The sequence below is a fragment of the Lagopus muta genome, chromosome 2 (genome assembly GCF_023343835.1).
Source record: "Lagopus muta isolate bLagMut1 chromosome 2, bLagMut1 primary, whole genome shotgun sequence".
NCBI classification, from domain to species: Eukaryota; Metazoa; Chordata; class Aves; order Galliformes; family Phasianidae; genus Lagopus; species Lagopus muta.
Genome location: NC_064434.1, coordinates 55,691,207 through 55,710,997, shown reverse-complemented (window position 1 = coordinate 55,710,997; position 19,791 = coordinate 55,691,207). Strand labels below are relative to the sequence as shown.

Below are 19,791 nucleotides of genomic sequence, written 5' to 3'. Positions count from 1 at the left end.
GGTTGGGATACGTCCAAGCTAAATTACGTGCAAGTCCTATTTAATAGAAAAGGATTCAAGCAGGAAGCTGCCCTGCTTAATGCTTCCTTGATTATGCTGTGCTAAACTCTTAGAAGCCAAGGGCAAAAACACTCATGGCAGCTTCTGCTGTTAAGGACCGCATCATCCTTCTGTTCCATCATGCAACCCAAAGTCCCTGCCTTCATATTTCAAAACCCTCTATTGGACCGGTTCAGCTATCAGAGAATTCCCTCATCGGCCCACAGTCTGACCTAACAGCTGTGTTTCACAAGACCATACAGCAGGGATGGCCTGCGTGTACTGGAGACTGGGCTGATGCCTACTGGCTGCCAGCTGCAGGCCTCTGCCCCTCAGCAGGGCAGGCTGAGGGCAACAGCCTGATTTTCACAGCTGCAAGCACTTCCTGTCTCTTTGGCCTGCTTTTCTATCAGCACCTCTTCCCACTGACAACTCAATAATGCACTAATAGCATGGAAAAAAACCACAAGTATTGCTCTCAACTTCCTTGTTGCTTTGTGCAACTGCACCTCATATCCTTGCTTTACCACCGCCTTTCTCCATACCAAGCTGTGCTCTCTTTGGACTCTGTCTCCCTTTTAAGCATTTCTGTACCACTTTTATCCTTACACCTCCTCCCTTGTGCCTCTGGTGTTGCTCAACTTGTAGCTGTTACATCAATTTATTATCTAACTCTTCCATTTTCATGCAACTGAAAGCAATGCACCACAGCCATGTGTGCTAGAGGCAGCCTGAGGTGATGGCAGGGCTATGGGCAGTGCCACGCTCTATCTGGAAGGAAAGATAAAGAACATGTATTTGTGTAAAGTAAAAGAGAAGTGGAGACGGTGAATCTAAAGGGCTAGTTTCAGTCTGTATCATATTGACAGACTTTAGCCATCCTCAGGCTTAAGCCAAGTCATCTGGGACATTTCCAGGAATCAGGGCAGAGGAATAAGACCTCTTCTTCCCACTTCTGTTTTAAATGCCAACAACTTCTATCTGTAAAAATTCAAGGAATTTCAGTGGAATGTGGCAAAATTTCCAGTTAGAAAACAGAGTGTGATCTTTTATCAAAGTATATCTTTCTTTCAAAAAAAAAAAAAAAATCTGGCCAAAAATTCATTGACAGGAGAGACATTGAGCTTCAACTATCTGAACTTGCTACAGGTCTTATCACTACTGCACGTGTGCTTCAGTCTGAGAGCAAGCAGGATGACTAGCTGTGTGACCAAGGCTTTAGTCTATGGAACCAGCACTCAGACTTCTCTTTCTAACGTCACGCTCACATAGCGGGCCTATCTGCACAAGGGCACCAATGCCCATTTCTGAAGCAGATGGCAAACCCACAAGAGATGCTGGGACAAGATGTAGAACTGCAGAGACAGCCGATTGGACCTGGGAACCACTGCACACCACGTGGGAACAGCGTGAGTCCATAGAAGCTCTACTGCAGTAACAATCACTACAAGTTTACCACATGCACTTCATTTCTAATATTCTTCTACCAACTATTCACAGCTTCTGCTGTGATCACTGCCCAGACACCTGCACCCCAGATATTGCTGCATGCTGGAGCCCTGAAATGTTCAAAACTCATGAATCTGTTTACTGTCTGACTTGCACAAACTAAAGTCCATTCCCACACAGGTGAGACATCCACTTCTAGACGCTGTCTCTCCTTCTATGCAACACTACCCATGCTTGCCCCTACCCCAAGTCTTGGTAAGCAGCAGCCAGGCACTGCAGCGACACAAAGGTGCTGGCTCTACATCGGCTTACAAGTCTCGCAGACCTTACTTGCAAGATCTTTCTTTTAAGCAGAAAAGCCTGAGAGGAAGTGGCAGGGAGATAGAAGGCTAGAGTGAAAGACTCAGACACAGTGGCGTAGCAAAGCATAGCTGGGGCAAGCAGCCGGGCGCGAAAGGCGTCAGCTAATGAGCTGGAAGGATTCCTCGGAACCAGACCTCCCAGAGAAGCAACACGGCTCCCTTCAGCCCCGCCCCGGCCCTCGGCGCCCCGCCCGGCTCCTGCCCCAGCTCCTGCGCGGTGGCGGTGCGGGAGCTTTGTGCGCCCTGGCCGGGAGATGTGACCCATGGGCACCCGCCAGCCGCGGCGGGGGGCGGCTTGGCTGCCGCTGTTGCTGCCGCTGCTCCTGCTGCCCCCCCCCGCGGCGCACACAGGTGAGTTGGGGTGAGATGCGATGCAATGGATTCGGCGAATTTTGTTTTGTTTGTGGCTTTTTTGTTTGTTTGTTTGTTTTTTAAATCACTTTGCATCGGTTCAATTTCCATATTTCTGTCCTCTAATATTTAGGTGGGAGAAGAGTGCCGTGTGTTTCTTTAAGGCTCCTTCATCTTCTCTATGACTGTGCTGGAATTAGGTTTTACAACTCTGTGTGTTTTCTGAATGCTAATTTACTTTCAGTTATAATTTGACAGCATGCTCTTGGAGTATTTCTTGCTCTATACTTTGCATTAATTCCCTTAATACTTCTAGTATCTTCCTTTGTGCTTGACAGCCACCAGCCCTCAGGGTCCCACCTGAGCAGTAAGAGACAGGTTACAGCATGGGGCGTGCTGAGTTTTGGCTAAGTTCTGCTCTGCGAGCCAGTCCCGGCTGTGCCTCCCAACAGAGCAGAGCAGTGCCCCCATAGCAGCCTAGGTCAGGGCAGCACAGGGGGGAGCAGGAGAGGAGTGGTGGCTGGAACGAGTGAGCGAGCAGTCTGGTTAGCAAGGACTTCAGCAGAAGCAGAGATGTGACCAGGTGAGAATAAGCTCATACACCTAAGCTGCTGAATGTATGCCTGTGGTGGGGCACTGCTGCTGCCAGAAGCATCTCATGGGATTTCTTTGTTATATCCCTCCAGTATATACAGTGCAAGGCATTAAGGAGATTAGCAGAGCTTCTAAGGCTGTGGTCTTTGTGCTCTGGCTGTCTTCTGCAAATATTACTGCCCAAGCTAAGTATGTGAGGATGATCTTCCCATCTAAATTCACAGCAAAGCTTCCAGATCTGATGAGAGCTGGGCTGTATTAAGGGCATTCTTCGTCCCAGCTCTTGAGCATTGCTGAGAAAAGTTTCAATTAGCTTATTTGACAGACTATTCTGTTATGCATCAGTTGTCTCTCAGGGAGAGCCATGCGTTCCTCCCATAGGGCCAGTTTCCTTCCAGGCAGCCGACCATGCTGTGCTTATCTTGTCGGTGTCTGCTGAGCACTGGGTCAAGTATTTGGAAAATTTCTATAACTTCCAGAGAAGGTTTAGAAAAATGTCAAGGGGGATGAGTTGGCTTTGGGTAGTAGCTTTACAAGGCAGGAGGGAAATATCTTGCACAGTCCTGAGTTTTAGCTAGACCTCTTCTCTTGGTGTGCAAGACAGTAAAAGTTGTATTAACTCATTCTGTCAGGATTTTGCTAGTAACGGAGAAAAAAAACCAACACATGAGGTGCTGATCCATCGTAGCAGCTCTCCCACTCTCTTTCACCAGTGAGGTTATAGGTACATCAATCTCCTTTGAGTCTTTTCCTCCAATAGAACAAACCTGGGTTGCCAGTCACCAGCAGAGGCAATCCTGCAAATGCCACAGCTGTCCAAAGGCTGGGTCTGGTGCTGTTCCAGGAGCAGATCACGCAGGGGCCAGGTGCTGTGGCAAGCAGTCTGACAGCAGCACTTCACAGACCTGGGTTCCTGCATCTGGCAGGGTCTGTACTGTGCATGTTCTTTGGGAGTCTGCTATTTAGTTAATCTCCAAACAAGTTAACAAGCATAAAGCCTTTTATGGTGTGTTATTGGATACAGTCCTAGCCTTACTTGTGTATGTTAACTGTTCTCTGGGTCTCTGAAAGTTAGGTACTGCTGTCTGGGGCTGTGTGCCTACCTCACAGGTAACTTTGCAGTGCACACTTACTACTGTACTTCATTGGGTTTTTACAAATTAGTGCTTCATCCACTGCTAAAAATCTGTGCTGTAGTACTAATGCATAAGCATGGAAAATGGAAAATGAAGTTAAAAACAAAGGAAAATCCATTGTTTAATTAACAGGATCAGGAGATGCAGCAGTTTCTCTTTACACATCAGTTTAGCAATTTTTTTTCCAGCAGCTCACAAGGTTAGGGAAGGAAGGCTGGGATTCTTGAAAGCAATAGAATGTCAAGAATTTACCAAACTCTATCTTAAGTCCTTCCATATACTTCGAGATGAGGTTTCCTTAACCATGTTTTTCTGTAGTTAGAGAAACCATTATATCTATCTTAGTAGATATAAACTTATTCTGTACTGTAAAAACAAATATTGTGCTGAACTTCAGGCATGTTTGCTATTTCCATTCAGATGAGGCACGTGATTCTCTGGAAGCAGATCTCTCATTCCTTGCACTTACTCTACTTTTCTCCATGTTGGGAAGTGTTCTTAGCATTGGGTTTCTCTTGGATGAAGCCGACCTGGAAGGAGTGTTCCATGAGTCCATCTAATGCGAGTACAGCTAGTACAATCTTAAAAGGAAAAAATAATGGAATAAGTCTAGAAAAGATTCTTTTTTTTCAATATTGGTATTTCCATGTAAGAAATCTACTTGTACTGGCTTGTTTTATTCACCAATGTAGACATAGCTGTAGATGCAATTGAGTTGGTAGGTGGCTGTACCAATTATCTTATGGTAGGATATTGAAAGCTTCCCCCTTTTAATGTTCTCTAATCGTTGCATAAATTACTTGGTCTGCACTGAGACATCTAGTTTAATTTGCTTCTTTCTTCTTCCACTTTATCATGGCATGTATTTTATTTTTACTAAAAAATATGTCTGCATTTTGAGAAGCAGTCAGCCCTTTAAGCAGATTTGTTTTCTTTCACAGTCACTAGAATGCTGAAACATACAAAACATCTCTTTTTATAAAGGAATTATTCTGGGAAATACAAAATAAAAGGATTGGATCACAGTACGGGCCCTGCAGTTAAGCTATGGAGCTTGAGATTCGGAATCTTGCTTCTGTCCAAGCATTGTATTTTATCCTGTGAAAGCCATCCAAAAGGCGGGCAATGTTCAACACTAATAATCTGCTTCTTTTTCTCCTCACCTACACACAGTAAATCGCTGAGAAGGCGTGCACCAAATCTGAATTTTTGAAGGAAGGGCAGAAAAGAAAAGCCGATCTCAAAGTTCAACAGTGCAGAGATGTTTATGCACTGACACAGGTGATCTAAGGTGTATTTTGGATCTGAGAAAAGGCTGATCTGTTATGCATACACAGCCAGTAAGTATTAGCTGAGGTATTAAATAGCAGACTGAAGTGTCTGATATTTCATATTGAAGGCGTGCAGTATGTGTGTTATGCACAGGCTGATTGTCCTGTGGATGTGCTCTGTGATGTCTTTGTGCTGTGAAGCTTCACTACTAATAGTGGAATTGTATGGAAAGGCTGAGCTTTGTGTTCTGCAGAAAGAATTTTGGTGTCCTGTATTTTTGTGTTCTGTTAATTTCTGTCTCTCTGCAGCGTGAAGGAGAGAAGAACAAATACAACATAGCGATAATTAAAAGGATATGTTGGCTGAAAGCAGACTACAATATATGAAGGAGTATTGTGACCATACATTTGAAAAACTCACCCTTATTTTCTCACCTGTGACCTGCTGTCTCTGGTCAGGCTGTTTCAGATAATGCCAGTCTGTGCCCTATGTGTTGGCTCTGCTTACAATTTCCACAATTTCAAATTCTTATTGCCTGTTAATTAAGGGTGTAAATAGTGAGAGTAGGTAATTCATCCCATAGAGAAATTTGAATGCTGTTGGGAAACTGGGATTAAAGCCCAAAACTTATATATGTTTTGCAGTTCCCAGTGTTACCAGTGAGGTTCACCTCACTAGCTTATAATCTTATCCTTCCTTCACAGTTGTTCTCTAGCAGCTTTTGTATTTTTAATTCCAAGACGAGCAAGTGGTTAGTATTACTCAAGTCATTTGTATTTGTGTGGTGTGGTTTCTGTTTGTTTTTGTAGTTGTGGCTTGTACAAATTGATTTTTACTGATTGATTTCTCTCCAAGATTTGGTGTTGATTGTCTACAACTAGAAGATTAGTAGCTGAGGTCATCCTTTATAACCCAAACAAGATCTTTGTTTAAGAAGTTGAGATTTGTAGAAGCCTGAATTTTGGAAATCAAGTCTATCTGTAGATAAAAATGACTTTTCATTAGAAAGCTGTGTTTAAACAGCACATCTGTTTGTGCTTTGTTCTTTGTGTACTAGTAATTTACGGAGTTTTTATCCACTGCTCATCATATTTTGAAGTGTGCAATTAAATTAGATGGAGCAGAAAGACGTAGCAGTGGGATGTGGAACTGGAGATATAGGGCAGTTTACATATGAATAGATTAAATAAGCTCTGCCTCTTTCTCATGGAAAATAGATGACTGAAGGGCACTATGTTCATCTGTTTTTTTCCTGGCTAGCTGGCTAACTTAAAGAGTATTTTAAGGTACAGGAAGGGACAGGAGAAATACCATAGTTTCCCCTACTTCATTGCCCAGCATTTTGAGTTACATCTCAGATGGCAGCTGAGCTGTTATTCAGCCTCCCATTTTTCACTTCCTTTTCTGTGATGGAAATCCAAACATGTCCAAAAAAGAGTTATGAAAAGAATGTTGCTTTAGGAGAGGGAAAGAGGTTACCCAGGTTTATGTATTTGAGCTTAATCACACTCCATGCTCAGAAGCTCTGTGGTGAAAGGAGGTACTTTATGTCATAGTAGACTTGTAAGGGCTGGAGAGAGCAGTAAGGCTAATACTTATTATTTCATGTGGTTTGGTTTTTGGCTCTCCTTGTACTTTCTGGGGATATATCAATATCCTGCTGTTAGGGTGTACTGAATCAGAATAGTAATGTGCAGGATGTGGCTCAGAAACACTAAAACAGTGCCTATAGAGGGCTGAGACACATACAATTGCTGGCAGCTTTTTCACATTGTGAGAAGGTAGTGGACAGACAGAAGTAGAGCTGTGTGACTCCTCAGGTGTGAATCAACCTGTAGCAGTCAAACATGATCGACAGCAAACTTCTCCATCAGCACAGTCCATGGGCAGGAAAAACATACATGTGTATGCTCTTCCACTGAACTTCAGAAATGAAACACTGTCCCTTGGATTCAGGTGTGTGTTGCCACCTTGAATAGTATTTCTGAGGCTTTCCTAAGTTGTAAAAGAAGTAGATGATTACACTAAATGACTTCCTCTGTACAGCGAAGTCACTTTGGACCTGTAGACGGGGTAAATAAGGCAGAAAATCATGTCTGGTGTTTTTAACAGAAAATACTTGCGAAGTCCAGGAAAGACACTAAAAATAATCCCATACCTCTTATTAAATGACACTGTCTTGTTCACATCTGAACTTACCGTGGGAGCACTCTGAACAGTCATACAGTGCCTCGAAACACACCAGTGTGTACCTCAGAGATTAGCAGAAATGGGCAGATACCCCAGAAAACCTTCCGTTCTTGCGAGTTCCATACAAGCACTAGCTTCTAGGCACAAGAGATGAGGTAGTGCCAGCATGCTGGGTGCGTTAGCCCTGCCTCGCAGCTCTCTGATGCAGAAGGAAGTGCTTAGCCTTTTAGAGCTAGCTTTCCCTCAGAAGTGAGGGCTTTTCTTCCACTGACATTACGTTCAATCTCTTGTCTAGGAGAAAACGTAGATTCAGAAAATAACATTTCACTAATTCAGATTTCAAGAAAAACAAAACCCCTTGTCTAGACAAGCTGTTAGTAGGTTGGAGAGCAAGGAACAACAGCCTTTAGGAATAAATAAAATCTTAACCATTCTAAATGAACAGCCGCTATCTGATAGATATAAGCACTAAATAGTGGCTCAGTTTATGTAAATATATACTTTATGAAAGGGTACGTTAGGATTGCAACACGTTGTGTCAGAATTCAGCTGATAACTCTGACACAGCAGCAGTTTTACAACATTCCTTTTCAAAAAGAAATTTACTTAACCCTTACATTTTGAAAAGTGTAAGAAGTCGGAAATATTTGAATTAAGCACTCATTTCTTGGCTGCTGGGTTGTAGTTGGTCTAATAAGCAGAAGTTTTTCATGCTAAATGTGTTCTCAGGAGAAAAGAAAATCCTCAAACATTAGGCAGTTTGGCTATTTTTAATATATAATTTCAAAACATCTCTGTTGAAAAGCAAATGAGCTTTTAAAATTAACAGTTATTTTTGACAGAAAAGTACTTCTGCATTTCAAACTTAATAAAATATCGTTCAAGTATTTTTCATTTTTGTAAAAAAAAGAAAAAAACCCACACACCTCTGATGAGTGATGATTCTCAAAGTCATAACGGGGTTATGAGTAATCTTAGACTTTCTATCAACTTGTTTCATTCCAATATTGATCACTTAAAATTAATAGAAAACATGCAGTAACTTTCTCCTATTTGACTGCATCAGGGGCATATTTTTGCAGTAAGACATTGTTGGGTAATATGAGCTCTACCCTTGCACTTGCAAACTTTCAAAGTGGTGGGGGAGAAGCACTTGGGTCTCTGGAACATGGCAAGGCAGGCCACACCTTGTATTGGCACCCTCTCTTCATCCTACCCTCACTCCTTTTCCAGGTGATCTCCTCAGTTTCACCTGATTCCAATGGCAGCCTGCCTATTTTCTTCTCAAACAAATCCACATACCTGGGTCTTGTCGCTCACATTTTCCCACCTCTTCTGCCATTATTTCTGCTTTTCTGTCTGCTCCACCATCTCAATTTCATTTAGTCCAATGACACTGTTTCTGTCCCCATCTTTCTCTCCCTTTTCCACATACCCGTTATGAAAAGGTTTTTACTGGTGGGTTTGATTCCTCTTCTGGGAGGGCAGGAGTTTGCTCTGCGGTTACCTCTCGAGCACTGTTATGGTTACAACAGGAAATCACCTCCACAGTCCTCCTCCAATTCCCACCACCACTGAAGTAAAAGGGCTTCACTAGCCCAACTTCATGTGCAGAAGTCCCAGAGCTCCAGCACCCACCAAGAGAAAGGTAGGGATGCTTCAGTGACTCCTGCCTGCCTCTTCCTCCTCACTATACAATCTGTTGAATTCCAGAAGAGAGCTTATAAGAATCAGCACAAAGGAAATCTTTCAGGCTGACTTTGTTAAACAAACAAACAAAAAAGTTCACTCATCTCTTTTAATTGTTGTAAAGATGACTAATATCAGGCAGTGACATTTGCTAACGTGTATTCCTGGCTCTGTGGGGTTTCCCTTCCTCTCTGTAACTTTTGAGCTCCCGTTTTGGCTCAGTTCCCCTGTTTACTATCTCATGCACTCCCTCGCATTCCTGCATGGCCAGTGCCAGCTTGCTTCAGACTGTAGATATGCCACAAAAGACAGTCATAGCGCTCTGCTAGCAAATACTACTAAACATTATGTCAGCGGACACTTGTTCTGAGTACAGCCATTTTTATAATATACTTAAATGTGTTTGAGGCAGTATTTTTCATTTCAAACAATGTATTCATCTAAGCAGATGAGCTGGAGGAAGAAAAAAAGAGTATGAATTCAGCAGCAGAGAAGGAGCAAGCAAGATTGCACAAGAATTTGGTGGAAGTCACCCATAGCTGAACAGAAAGACAGGGCAGTGTGTTACAGCACAGCCAGGAGTGAACATCCGGTGTGCTCCATTGCTCCTACTTTACTTGGTATTTCACTGGTGGTTCTGATGCCAGTGAAAAGGTGAATCAGGAACTTGGCATCTCTGAATGTCTGCTCCCTTGTGGACATGTGCAAGTTGGATTAGATCAACGGCTCTGAAGTGGCAGCTGCAAATCACAAGGCATGGGGAGTGAATGTCCATTGTGATGCCCTTAATCTCAGCGCCTGAGGCAAAGGAGCCGCTACCATCAGAGGTTGTCCCAAGGGCCACTTCTGCATAGGAAAATGCAAAAGCAATTGAAGCCAAAGTCTTCTCTGTCACTGTCAGAAGAGGAGTTCTTCATTTGTAGAGAGGAGATTGATAAGGGAGGAGTACCTGCTTTTTACTGCTGTAGGTATTGGAAAAAGCTGTGTTGAAGTAAGATTTAAGACTCTCCTTTCTGTTTTAATTCTTTCCACATCTCTCACTGACTTAAATTACATCAAATAGTTGTCTAGAGAAATGCTCCAGCTTTCTAAGTCATTTTATTTTGTTGGAAAATTTGGTGGGACAGCAATCCTCGTGGCCATGACACAATAAAATACAACAGGTGATCATTTGTATTGAGAGCAGCACAGTCAAACACCAGTACTGAAACAATACACGTTTCTGTGGCAACAGCTCAGTTTTCAGTGGTTATTTGTCTTCTCCCCATCCTATAACTTTAAAAAAACCAATCTATATGTTTGTGTATTTATGTATTTTTATACTTTGCAGCTGCTAGGTTGTCTAAATCAAGAGACACGTTAACAAATGTGTTCACAGTGAGAGAGCTGAGGCAGCTGTATTTGTCCTGCAACACTGACATTAAACACAGCCATTTATCACTGAATTAGGCAACACTGCCTCCGTACAGACAGAAAGCAGACACACTGAGCAGATAATAGTTACAACTGGAAATTACATGTGCTTCTATTTGTGTAGGTGTGCACACACATATTCAGGTGTGTATAGATAGACGTGGCTGTACCCGAAACCAAGATTTGAGCACTAACAACTTGAGCAAGGCACGTACATGGTGCTGAGCTGCATGCACTGAAAACCGACCGCATTTCTCAACCCAGCAGGCACTTTCACAGAGAGAGGATGAGGCACCTGCTGTGAAGTCCTTTACTCATGTGAATAGTCTCACTGACGTCAGTGGGCTTTTTCGCTCACATGTGAAGGTGTTTTCAGGCTAAGTCATATCTGTTTTGAAGAGCCTCGCAGTAGTGTATTCTAAGATCAGGACTTGGCTATTCAGTGCGGTGGTGAAATTTACAAGCCTATATTACTACATTCTTTCCAGCCCAGGTGTGCAAAGAATTATAAAGATATGAAGAACACCATTGCTCAAGGTTTGATTTACAGTATTTCCAAACACAGTAATAAGAGCTCCAGGTTTTTTTTTGCATCCAATAAATAAATAAAGGAAATTATTTCATTATACTGGAAAGTGATGACAGACATTGCAGACTATCTATGAGGCAGGCTGAACCTAGAAAAGCACATTGCGTGACTGATTTGTGCTCTCATGTAGGCCACTGTAAACTGAAAACACGTGACATCCATGCTATTAATCCATTAATGGAAAGAAAATTGGAGTATGGTGGGTTATATTTTGTTTAGAGATGAGATACTGAAATAAGCAGCTGATAACTTTGGGAGATGCAAGCTATGTCTACACTCTATTTTATGCACATGCCTCCTGATATTACAGAGCATCATGGAGACATGAAGGAGTTCTTTCTTAGCTCTTCTCATAGAAATAGTGGAGTATGGCAGTTTTATTCCTGTTTTACAGATGCAGAATTGAGGAATAAAAAACATGCGTTGTTTATCCACAGGGCAAGCAGATGCACCTACAAAAAACACATATAGAAAGTAAATCTCTTCCATAGCAGCTGATGGAAAGTTAACGGTCTCTGTCCCTCTGCTCCCAAATCACATTGAACTTGGGGTAAATTGGAGTGTGTTTGCAGTGTGATAGTGCTTTAGATCTTGTAAAGATAGAGCCTGTGGGTTCTGTTGGCTGAGATTGGCTCATCTACTGCAGTCAGTGTTTCTGTTTTGAAACTTCATTTACCACATCAGAAGCCACGTTAGGCAGAGATAAAATTGAAAAAAAAAAAAATAAAAAACACATGTCACTAGTTTAAAAATGTTTGAGTGTAACACATAAGTTCATGACTCCTGCTACTTTAAAATGTGCTTAAGGAATATAAATGTTTTTATTCAAGGTTGGGCAAATGTCAAAAGGTGCAGGTACACAAAACCATTTAGAAAACCAGAGGAAGAAATGTGCTTTGTTTGTGATGAGCTGGCTGGTTCCATTCACTGACCATGCATTAGCCCCATATTTTATAAAACTTTAAAAGAAAAAAAGTGTGAAATGTGAGCTGACAAGGAAGGCTTCAGCTGTCTTCTACTCAACTCAGATATAACACTGGCTAATTTTTTATGAGGCTTATCAAAACAGGCCTGGCAGTGACCTTAAGATCCCACCTGTCCCACTACCCTTAGGCAGAACCAGCTGTGTTGTCTGGCAGATAGCACCCTGATCTGCCCTTCGGAACATCCAGAACCCTCCAGATAGTCAGCCTCGTGTGTTCTCTTCTGCCCATCAGGCATTTCTGCTGGGACTTCTTTCTATCTGAAACTGAACTTCCTTTCTTCTTTTCCTTGTTCATGGATGACATGGAGGATAAACTGTCCCTTCATGTAAAGACTTGCAGCGTTGCCCCAGCTCCCTGACAAGGTCTATCTCTGGTAAGTTCACTGTCAAAGAAGCAGAGATGGGGGCTGATCAGCATGGCTGCCATCTCCAGGGCAGGGAGGGAGAGACATCTGCATTGGTCCATCCTAACCAGAGAGAGGAACCAGTGTGGGGGGGGACAGTGCTCACTGGCTCTTTTGCTTGTAATTAATGCAAAGCAGATGCCTCCCTCAGAGAGTCTGAGTTACCAGAGACATATCTCTTCTGCTGCTAGTTTGGATTTTTTAATCTTGGCTGTGGGGGTTTTCAGACCCTTCAGTATGTACTTTATTTTATTCTTAATTCTCTCCTTGTTGGTCTTTCAGGTATTACCTCAGTGCTTTTTAATGAGAAGCTTTTTATACCTTTGGTTCCCCTCAACCTAAGAAATAAATCCATTTTCTATATCCTCCTGTTTGGGAATTGCAACAGAAAGTTTATTTGTGCTTCAGTACTTCCCCTGCTCTCCACACAGATTTCCCAGTTGCCTTCTCCAGGATTTGGTCAGGGCTGTGTCACTTCTGTTTTTTTCCCTTCTTGTTCCTACAATTGATGTCTTCCCTGTAGTCTTATCAACAGTACTGCAGGGATTTGGTACAAATGATGAAATTTGATGCACGGATGATTTCTTGCAATCTATGTAATACTGATTTTGATTTGTTCTTCTTAGTAGTTTGCACATTAATTAATTAATTAATTGTTTGTTTCTCCACTGAACAAATGTTGCCAACTTTAGGATGTTTATTGGGCAGCTTCATGCTGACATTTGGAATAGTTTCACCTAGAGCAGGGAGGTTGTGGAGGACATTTATTTTGGTGGAAAGTAAAACTTTAATTTCTAGGTTATCTCCCGCTTGGAAGAAAATGTTAGAGTAAAGCAAATGCCAAAACCTTCTTGGAAGCCTCTTTCTGCTGCTTTTACATCCTCTGGCATCTCAAACATTTTCATTAATTGAACCTGTAATTTGAGCCCTTGTGAGATTACAGTCATTGGGCATTTCTGTGTCCAGGACTTTGTACATACCATTTGGTAAATAAGTAAGCTTGCCCTAAGGATTGTGCTTGACAAGATTCATTCTCCAGAAATAAAAGAAGAAAAAAAAAGAAATTGAAAGTCACTGAATACCGACAAAGATCTGGGGAATAAAAGAGAGCAACATTAGAAACATGCTCCATAAACAGGTTTATGGAAAGCTGAAGATAGAGATGCAGGCATATACTGAAGTTTCTTTTGAACATTAATATGCAAACAGAGGCTTGGAAAACCCAGGATTTCTACCATGACAATTTTAAATATTTGGCCTTTACAGAACAGCTTTTTCTGACTGTTTCAAGGACAACTACAAAAGAGTCCGTTAATCAGGAAAATGGTGGTGATTTTTACTTATAAAAGCAGCTATGTGTTACACATGGTATGTTATACGCAATTCATACAAGAGAATGAACACTTTAGTAATAGTGAAATATATCACCAAGAAAATAATAAGGTCTGCTTAAGGTCAGAGTCTGTTCATTCAGATAGGTTCCCACTGTTCATGTTAATGTGTTGTATTTCCTCCTTTCTTTGTCACTTTTTGTTATCTTAAAAACTCAAATTGCATCTCTGGAGGAAGAAGGTTCTGAAAAGTCCTGAAAGACCACAGATTCACTTTTTCTCTTCCTTATTATGATCTCGTGGCCACTTGCACAAGAAGCTGCTCCCCAGCAGCTGCAGCTTCAGGATTGCTCTCAGGGCTGCTCGAAGTTGCTGGGAATTGGCTTGCAGCTTGAAGCTTGGGATTCTGTCCCAGCCCCAAATTCCTCTGCTTTGCAAGTAATTTAGCAATGTGAACATAGGAAACTGGGCTCTGAAGAGTCCTCAGACTTGCTTGCTTTGCTCATTTATGGTTCAGAGAACCGTAATTTAGATGAGTGACACACCAGTAAGTGTTTGCTTTTTGACTTAATCGAGAATAAAGGCAGTATGTAGCAGTTTATGGCTTATTTAAAAAATAAGCTCCTGTTTGGTTAACTTTGAAGTATATGAACCTGCACATTCTTAGTGTATATTGTTCCTTTCTTATTTTCTTTCTCAGGAGAGTTGTATTGTTCTTTGCCCAACCCTAGGAATGTTCATTTTGAATCTACAAACATGAAGAATGTCCTTCACTGGTTAGCACCAGAAGGTACAGGAGATGGAGTACTCTACAATGTGAAATATTCAGTGTAAGTTGGCTTCTTTATTGTATCCTTCACTGTTGTTTTTTTTTTTTTAGCATTTTAAATTAAAAAAAAAATCTTCATGCAAGATAGGGCTGCTAAAAAGTAAAGAAAGTAGAACTAAAGCATAGCTTAGATTTAAGCAATGTAGTTTTTAACATTTACTTCTGGTACTGCTTACTTCAGATCCAGTTAAAAAAAATTTATAAGGAAACTCTTCCTATGAAAGGAGTGTGGGATGTAACCTGAAGCTTTCAGGGCATTCGGCTAAGGAAGCTAAGGAATAAGCAGGGACAGTGCTGTGAATTGGCATCATAGTTGCCTTCTATATATGCTTGAATGGATCTAAGGATGTAGTATTTAAAGGAATATTGTAAGCAGACACAGTTTCATCAGTCTTTTCTAACAGACTCAACACCCACAGGTTTATTTCAATCCCCAAAGCTTCTCCAGTTTGGGTGTCAATCTGATGAAGTTTTCAAGTATTATAAACAACCAAGTAACATGATCAGAAACAGAGCTTGACTCTTTGTAGGATATCAAGGAATGTGAGTGAAGACCAGAATCCATTTCCTTCATTGCCACCAAGAGAACGCTTGGTCATCGTAAGAACAGTATTGGAAGTTTAACTTATAAATAGGTGTAGTTCTGTGGACATGGATGTTATCGTGCTCCTATCCCAGTCTTATCCCAGTCTGGTAGCTTTTTCATGACACTAAAACAAATTTAGATCTCCAAAAGTTTCCTGCAACTTGTACTGATTTAGCAGTTAGAGTGTGCAACCTTGTTTCCCAGATCTTGCCATCTGTGCTAGCAGAGGAGTAACACAGTCTACATCCCTCGGAAAGGCAAGATAGGCAAGATTTCTTGACTGCAAAGAAATGAACAATAATCATATAGAAATGATAGAAATGAACAATAATCATATAGAAGATAAAAAAACTCAGAGAGTGTTAGCTGTGCTGACTACAGGTCAGCAGTAGAGTAGTCATAGTTATGGGCCATCTTTCACACGGAATACGAAAATACTCATCTGTATCTCCAGTTAGCTAGAAAAGCAAGACTTTGAAAATGCAGTTGTGTAGATGCTGCCACATCCCCTTATTAATTAGCAGCTAAATTGGGATTCTTCTTAGCATAATGTGAATTTGAGGAGTGGGAGCTCCTGAGAAAATCCAGGCATAAATTTTCCAAGGAAACTTGGATTTCTTCTGCTTGTGCTTAAGATCAGTACTGAAGCGTTACTGTAGCGTGTTAATGCTGCTGCTTCAACAAGAAGGATTTTGAAATGCATCATATTACAGATGGAGTCTTTATATTAAACAAGAACAAAAAGTGACCAACAGCTTAGCACACATCTTTACGCAGCAGAAAGAGCCACTGGCCATTCTACAGAACATTTTGTCATTACATAGTTACCTTGACTCAGTTCTCATAAGTTTAAGCCAAAGCTGTGGAGACTGAAGTTGAGAGTTCCATGTAAGCGAATGTGGTATTGCTAACATCCCAGTTACCTATTGCCATTTTTGAAAAGGACCTACACTGGTTTATTTTTCATTGAAAATTCATGTTTTTATCTCAGCTGAAGTTGGGAGTTCCTTGAAATAGCACATTTCTGCAAAACAGGCAGACTGTTCTATCAGCTTGATCATCATTTCTTTGTATATAATCAGGTGAATGATACGATGTCAAGAACATTTGTACAGCTCCCTTCTCTTTCCCTTTCAACACAGATATGGTGTTGGCAAATGGATAAGGAAGCCAGAATGCAGGAATATCAGTACAACATGGTGTGACCTCTCCAGTGAGACTGCTGACCATGAAGAGCAATACTATGCGAGTGTGAAAGCCTTCCTAAAAGGGAAGTGCTCTAACTGGATAGAGACAACACGATTTAACCCTCTTACAGACAGTAAGGAAAGCTAATCACAAAGCCAGGTGTTCATGGCCTTAGTTTATACTGTGTGCTCAGCCTGCATCCTCATAGTATGCGATACTTTAATGTATGCTTAGATTTTTTTGCTGCTGTTTGAGATTTATGCTGCTAGCAGCAGTAATTGAAGTCATTGTAATTTGTAATTTTTGTAATAAATCTTTACTCAAAGGGAAAAAAGGGCATGGCACATATACTTTATGAAGAACTCTGATTTTGAAAAGGCCCTATTAAACCAAACAGTAATTGTACTCTAAAGCATCATATCTCTTATCTGTACCAGATAATCTGACAATATACTGGTAATTCAGCTTGTTTTAGCAAATTGAGTTTCGATGTTGCACATTCTGCAAAGTCACAGAACTTCCTAGGCAAAATTCCAAGTCAGTGTTCAGCTTCTTACTGCGAAGTTTCAGTTACTTATGTGGAAGATATTTTTATATCAGTATAAATAAATTGTTCAAGGTTCTATTTAGACTACCCAAAATATTACAAAAATATGATTGCCTTTAAGAAGTTGCACAGTCAAACCTTCAGATTCATGTAACTATTTCTTATAAGTTTTTATTTTTCCAGCTAAAATTGGCCCACCTATGGTAAATGTGTCTTCTACCGAGAAATCTATTTCAATCACACTGACTGTTCCTGAGAAGTGGAGAAGTCCTGATGGAGAATCTATATCTCTGCTTCAAGTATATCCTGGCCTGCAATACAACGTGTCTGTCCTCAAGAAAAAGACAAAGAAACGAGTAAGCTCTGATAATGCTACAGAACTTTACCTATTAAGTCTGTGCACTGTGCACTGTAACACCAAGAACTGAAATAAGGCTCATAACATGACAGGAACCGTAGGATCATTGTCCATCTTTCTGTGTCAGGCAGACCAAAACTGGATGTACTACTCTAGATGTGGTCTGATGAGCACTGAGTGGAAGGGCATAATCCCTTCCCAGCACCTACAGAATCTTCTTTTGACACAGCCCAGGATGCTATTGACCTCCTTTGCTGCAAGGGCGCATTGCTTGCTCACGTTCAGCTTTCTGCCTATCCCAGCCCTCTTCAGCAGAGTCTCTCCCCAGCCAGTCAGGCTCACCACACATCATAACAAAGTGCATCCATCCTTTGCCACCACATCTGAAAGTCTTCATTCATCTCTCTCTCCAGATTTAAATTCCATAAGGGAGTAATTTTCACCAAAAACAGAGTAGATAAGGAGGCAGTTAGTGATTATTCACAAGAATATCCATTCTTCTCCTCCTGTCCTCCAGACACAACACCTATCTAGCAAATGTCTGAATTTCCAGAAAAGAGGAGAAAGGGTCTTACACCAAAACAGTCCCCTTCTGTCAAAGGTATATTAAAATGCTGAGATTAGCATTAGCTTGACAAAGAGCAGTTACTTTGAATTCCAAGACCTACATAAAAACTTATTTTATGGCTCCTAACTTTACCAGAACATCCAAATTTGAAAGATTTTCAGAACCTGTATCACGTGCCTTTCATTTGCCTACACGTCAGGAAGGGGCTAGTGTGGTATTTTATCTCTACTGCAACATCAGCATGAGAACGTGGGCTGGTGATGATACGTGATCCTACTTCACATAAACTATGATGTTGTGCAGTAGTAGTAGAAGGGTGATTGAATGGGAGATAAAATATTCAGAGATTATGTGACATAGTGAAGACGTTGAGTTTTGATTGCATTAGGAAAAGAAAAAGGATACAGCTGGCAGTTATTGGAGCATTATTATTTACTTCGGGAAATGTGTTCTCGTGACAAATTTTATCTGTAACATTTTTACCTTTCTGTATGTGAGGAGTTAAAGAGGAAAGACAGACTTTTTTTGTATGTATCTTCTAGTGGTTCTTCTCCATCAGCAACAGCACCTTGGTTGTGCCCTGGTTAGAACCTGGAACAGCTTACTGTGTCAGTGCGCAGATCCATGTCACTACACCTCTTCTACACAGTGGGTTTTCCAAAGAACACTGCATTTCTACTTTGAAAGGTACGTGTAAGCTGGCAAATTACAGAGTTAGAGAAAATGGTGAATGAGTTTGTAATTTTTTCTGTCTATTCTCTCTCTGTAGATTCACACTATTGAACTTATTTTTGACTTTAAAACATAGTTGGGTCCTGCTGACTGAAAGATAAGACAGTACCTTTGAAAAAAAGGCTCTGCATTGCTTGAGTCTCAATGAATGAGATCTTTTTTTTCCTCCTTGAATGATGCTTGGGAGTGACAGAGCTGGGACAATCTGAGGGGGTAGAAACTAGCAACAGGAGAGCAAGAGGGAGGGATTGTTACTTATTTTTACAGGTTTTTTTTTACTTTTTTTATAGTTTAATTTATTATTTAGACTGAAATAATAAAAGATTGTTCTGTAGCTCTTTTTTCCCCCGATTTCCTGTAAATTCCTGTTTTATTTAAAATATTTGCATCCCATGTCCCAAAGAGCAATATGTAAATGTGAGTGTTACTGTCTGAATACATTATGAAGTTAAGCAGTACAACAAAAACTTTTGCTTTGTTAACAGATAAAACAACAGATGAGACTATAACAGTTGTATTTGGATACATTCTGCCTATCGTGCTAGCTGTCCTTTTCACTTCAGTGGCATGCTGCTGTGTGCACAGGTACATTCATGTCAGCAAACAGAAGCATCCAACAAGCCTGGTATGTATTCTTTGTTGCCGGATGATGCTGCCAGCTTTGGATCTCATGGCAGAGTTGTGCGTTTTCCAGGAGGAAACCAAGGCTAATTGCAAATGAAATCTCTAGTTGCCACTCTGGTCAATTATAAAACAGAGGAATAACTCCAGTTAGCAACTGTGACTAGATATGAGAAGATGACCAAGGGTAACAAAGATTGGAATAGATCTGTTTGCTTGGGAAGGTTCAGTGCCACAGGCAAGGTCTGAGATGAACTGAGGCAGATTCTGTAGGAAGTCAGCACTCCTGAAATGCATTCAGAAAGAAGCACAGAAGAGAGTTAGTGAACAAAAAGTTGAAATCAGAAACTAGAAGAGGAAGTAATTCAGCAGTGCAGAATCGCCTTGATATTTTCTTGGATCATTACTAGGTGCTGCCACATTTTCCCATGTATTTGGGAAGGTTTTAGCACAGAAAGGTTATTTAATCTGAATTTCAGGAGTTCGTTCATATACTGGATTCTGTTTTTTTGCATCCAGTACATTACCAACAAGCAAATTCTGTTATTTTTACTCCCC

The 19,791-nt window shown here is 41.0% G+C and overlaps 1 protein-coding gene and 1 long non-coding RNA gene across 5 annotated transcripts in view; one reads left to right on the top strand and one right to left on the bottom strand.

Annotated features, from left to right (window-relative positions):
• The first annotated feature begins 1,937 nt into the window (after positions 1-1,937).
• IL20RA (interleukin 20 receptor subunit alpha) overlaps positions 1,938-19,791 on the top strand; it is a 23,603-nt gene continuing 5,749 nt past the window's right edge. Inside the window, exons 1-6 of one of the 4 annotated variants that reach the window (XM_048935005.1) lie at positions 1,938-2,201; positions 14,505-14,634; positions 16,362-16,540; positions 17,138-17,310; positions 18,423-18,567; positions 19,098-19,237. In XM_048935005.1, the coding sequence (XP_048790962.1) occupies positions 2,114-2,201; positions 14,505-14,634; positions 16,362-16,540; positions 17,138-17,310; positions 18,423-18,567; positions 19,098-19,237 (855 nt within the window). In that variant the 5' untranslated portion in view covers positions 1,938-2,113. Of the gene's footprint in view, positions 2,202-2,694; positions 2,785-12,361; positions 12,444-14,504; positions 14,635-16,361; positions 16,541-17,137; positions 17,311-18,422; positions 18,568-19,097; positions 19,238-19,791 lie in introns of those variants that run through there. The other 3 variants (XM_048935008.1, XM_048935007.1, XM_048935006.1) reach the window with 3 other exon arrangements.
• The window catches only part of LOC125688700 (uncharacterized), a 24,319-nt gene continuing 16,870 nt past the window's right edge, over positions 12,343-19,791 (bottom strand). The window contains exon 3 of the long non-coding RNA XR_007374844.1: positions 12,343-12,452. This is a non-coding gene — a long non-coding RNA (uncharacterized LOC125688700). The remainder of the gene's footprint in view (positions 12,453-19,791) is intronic.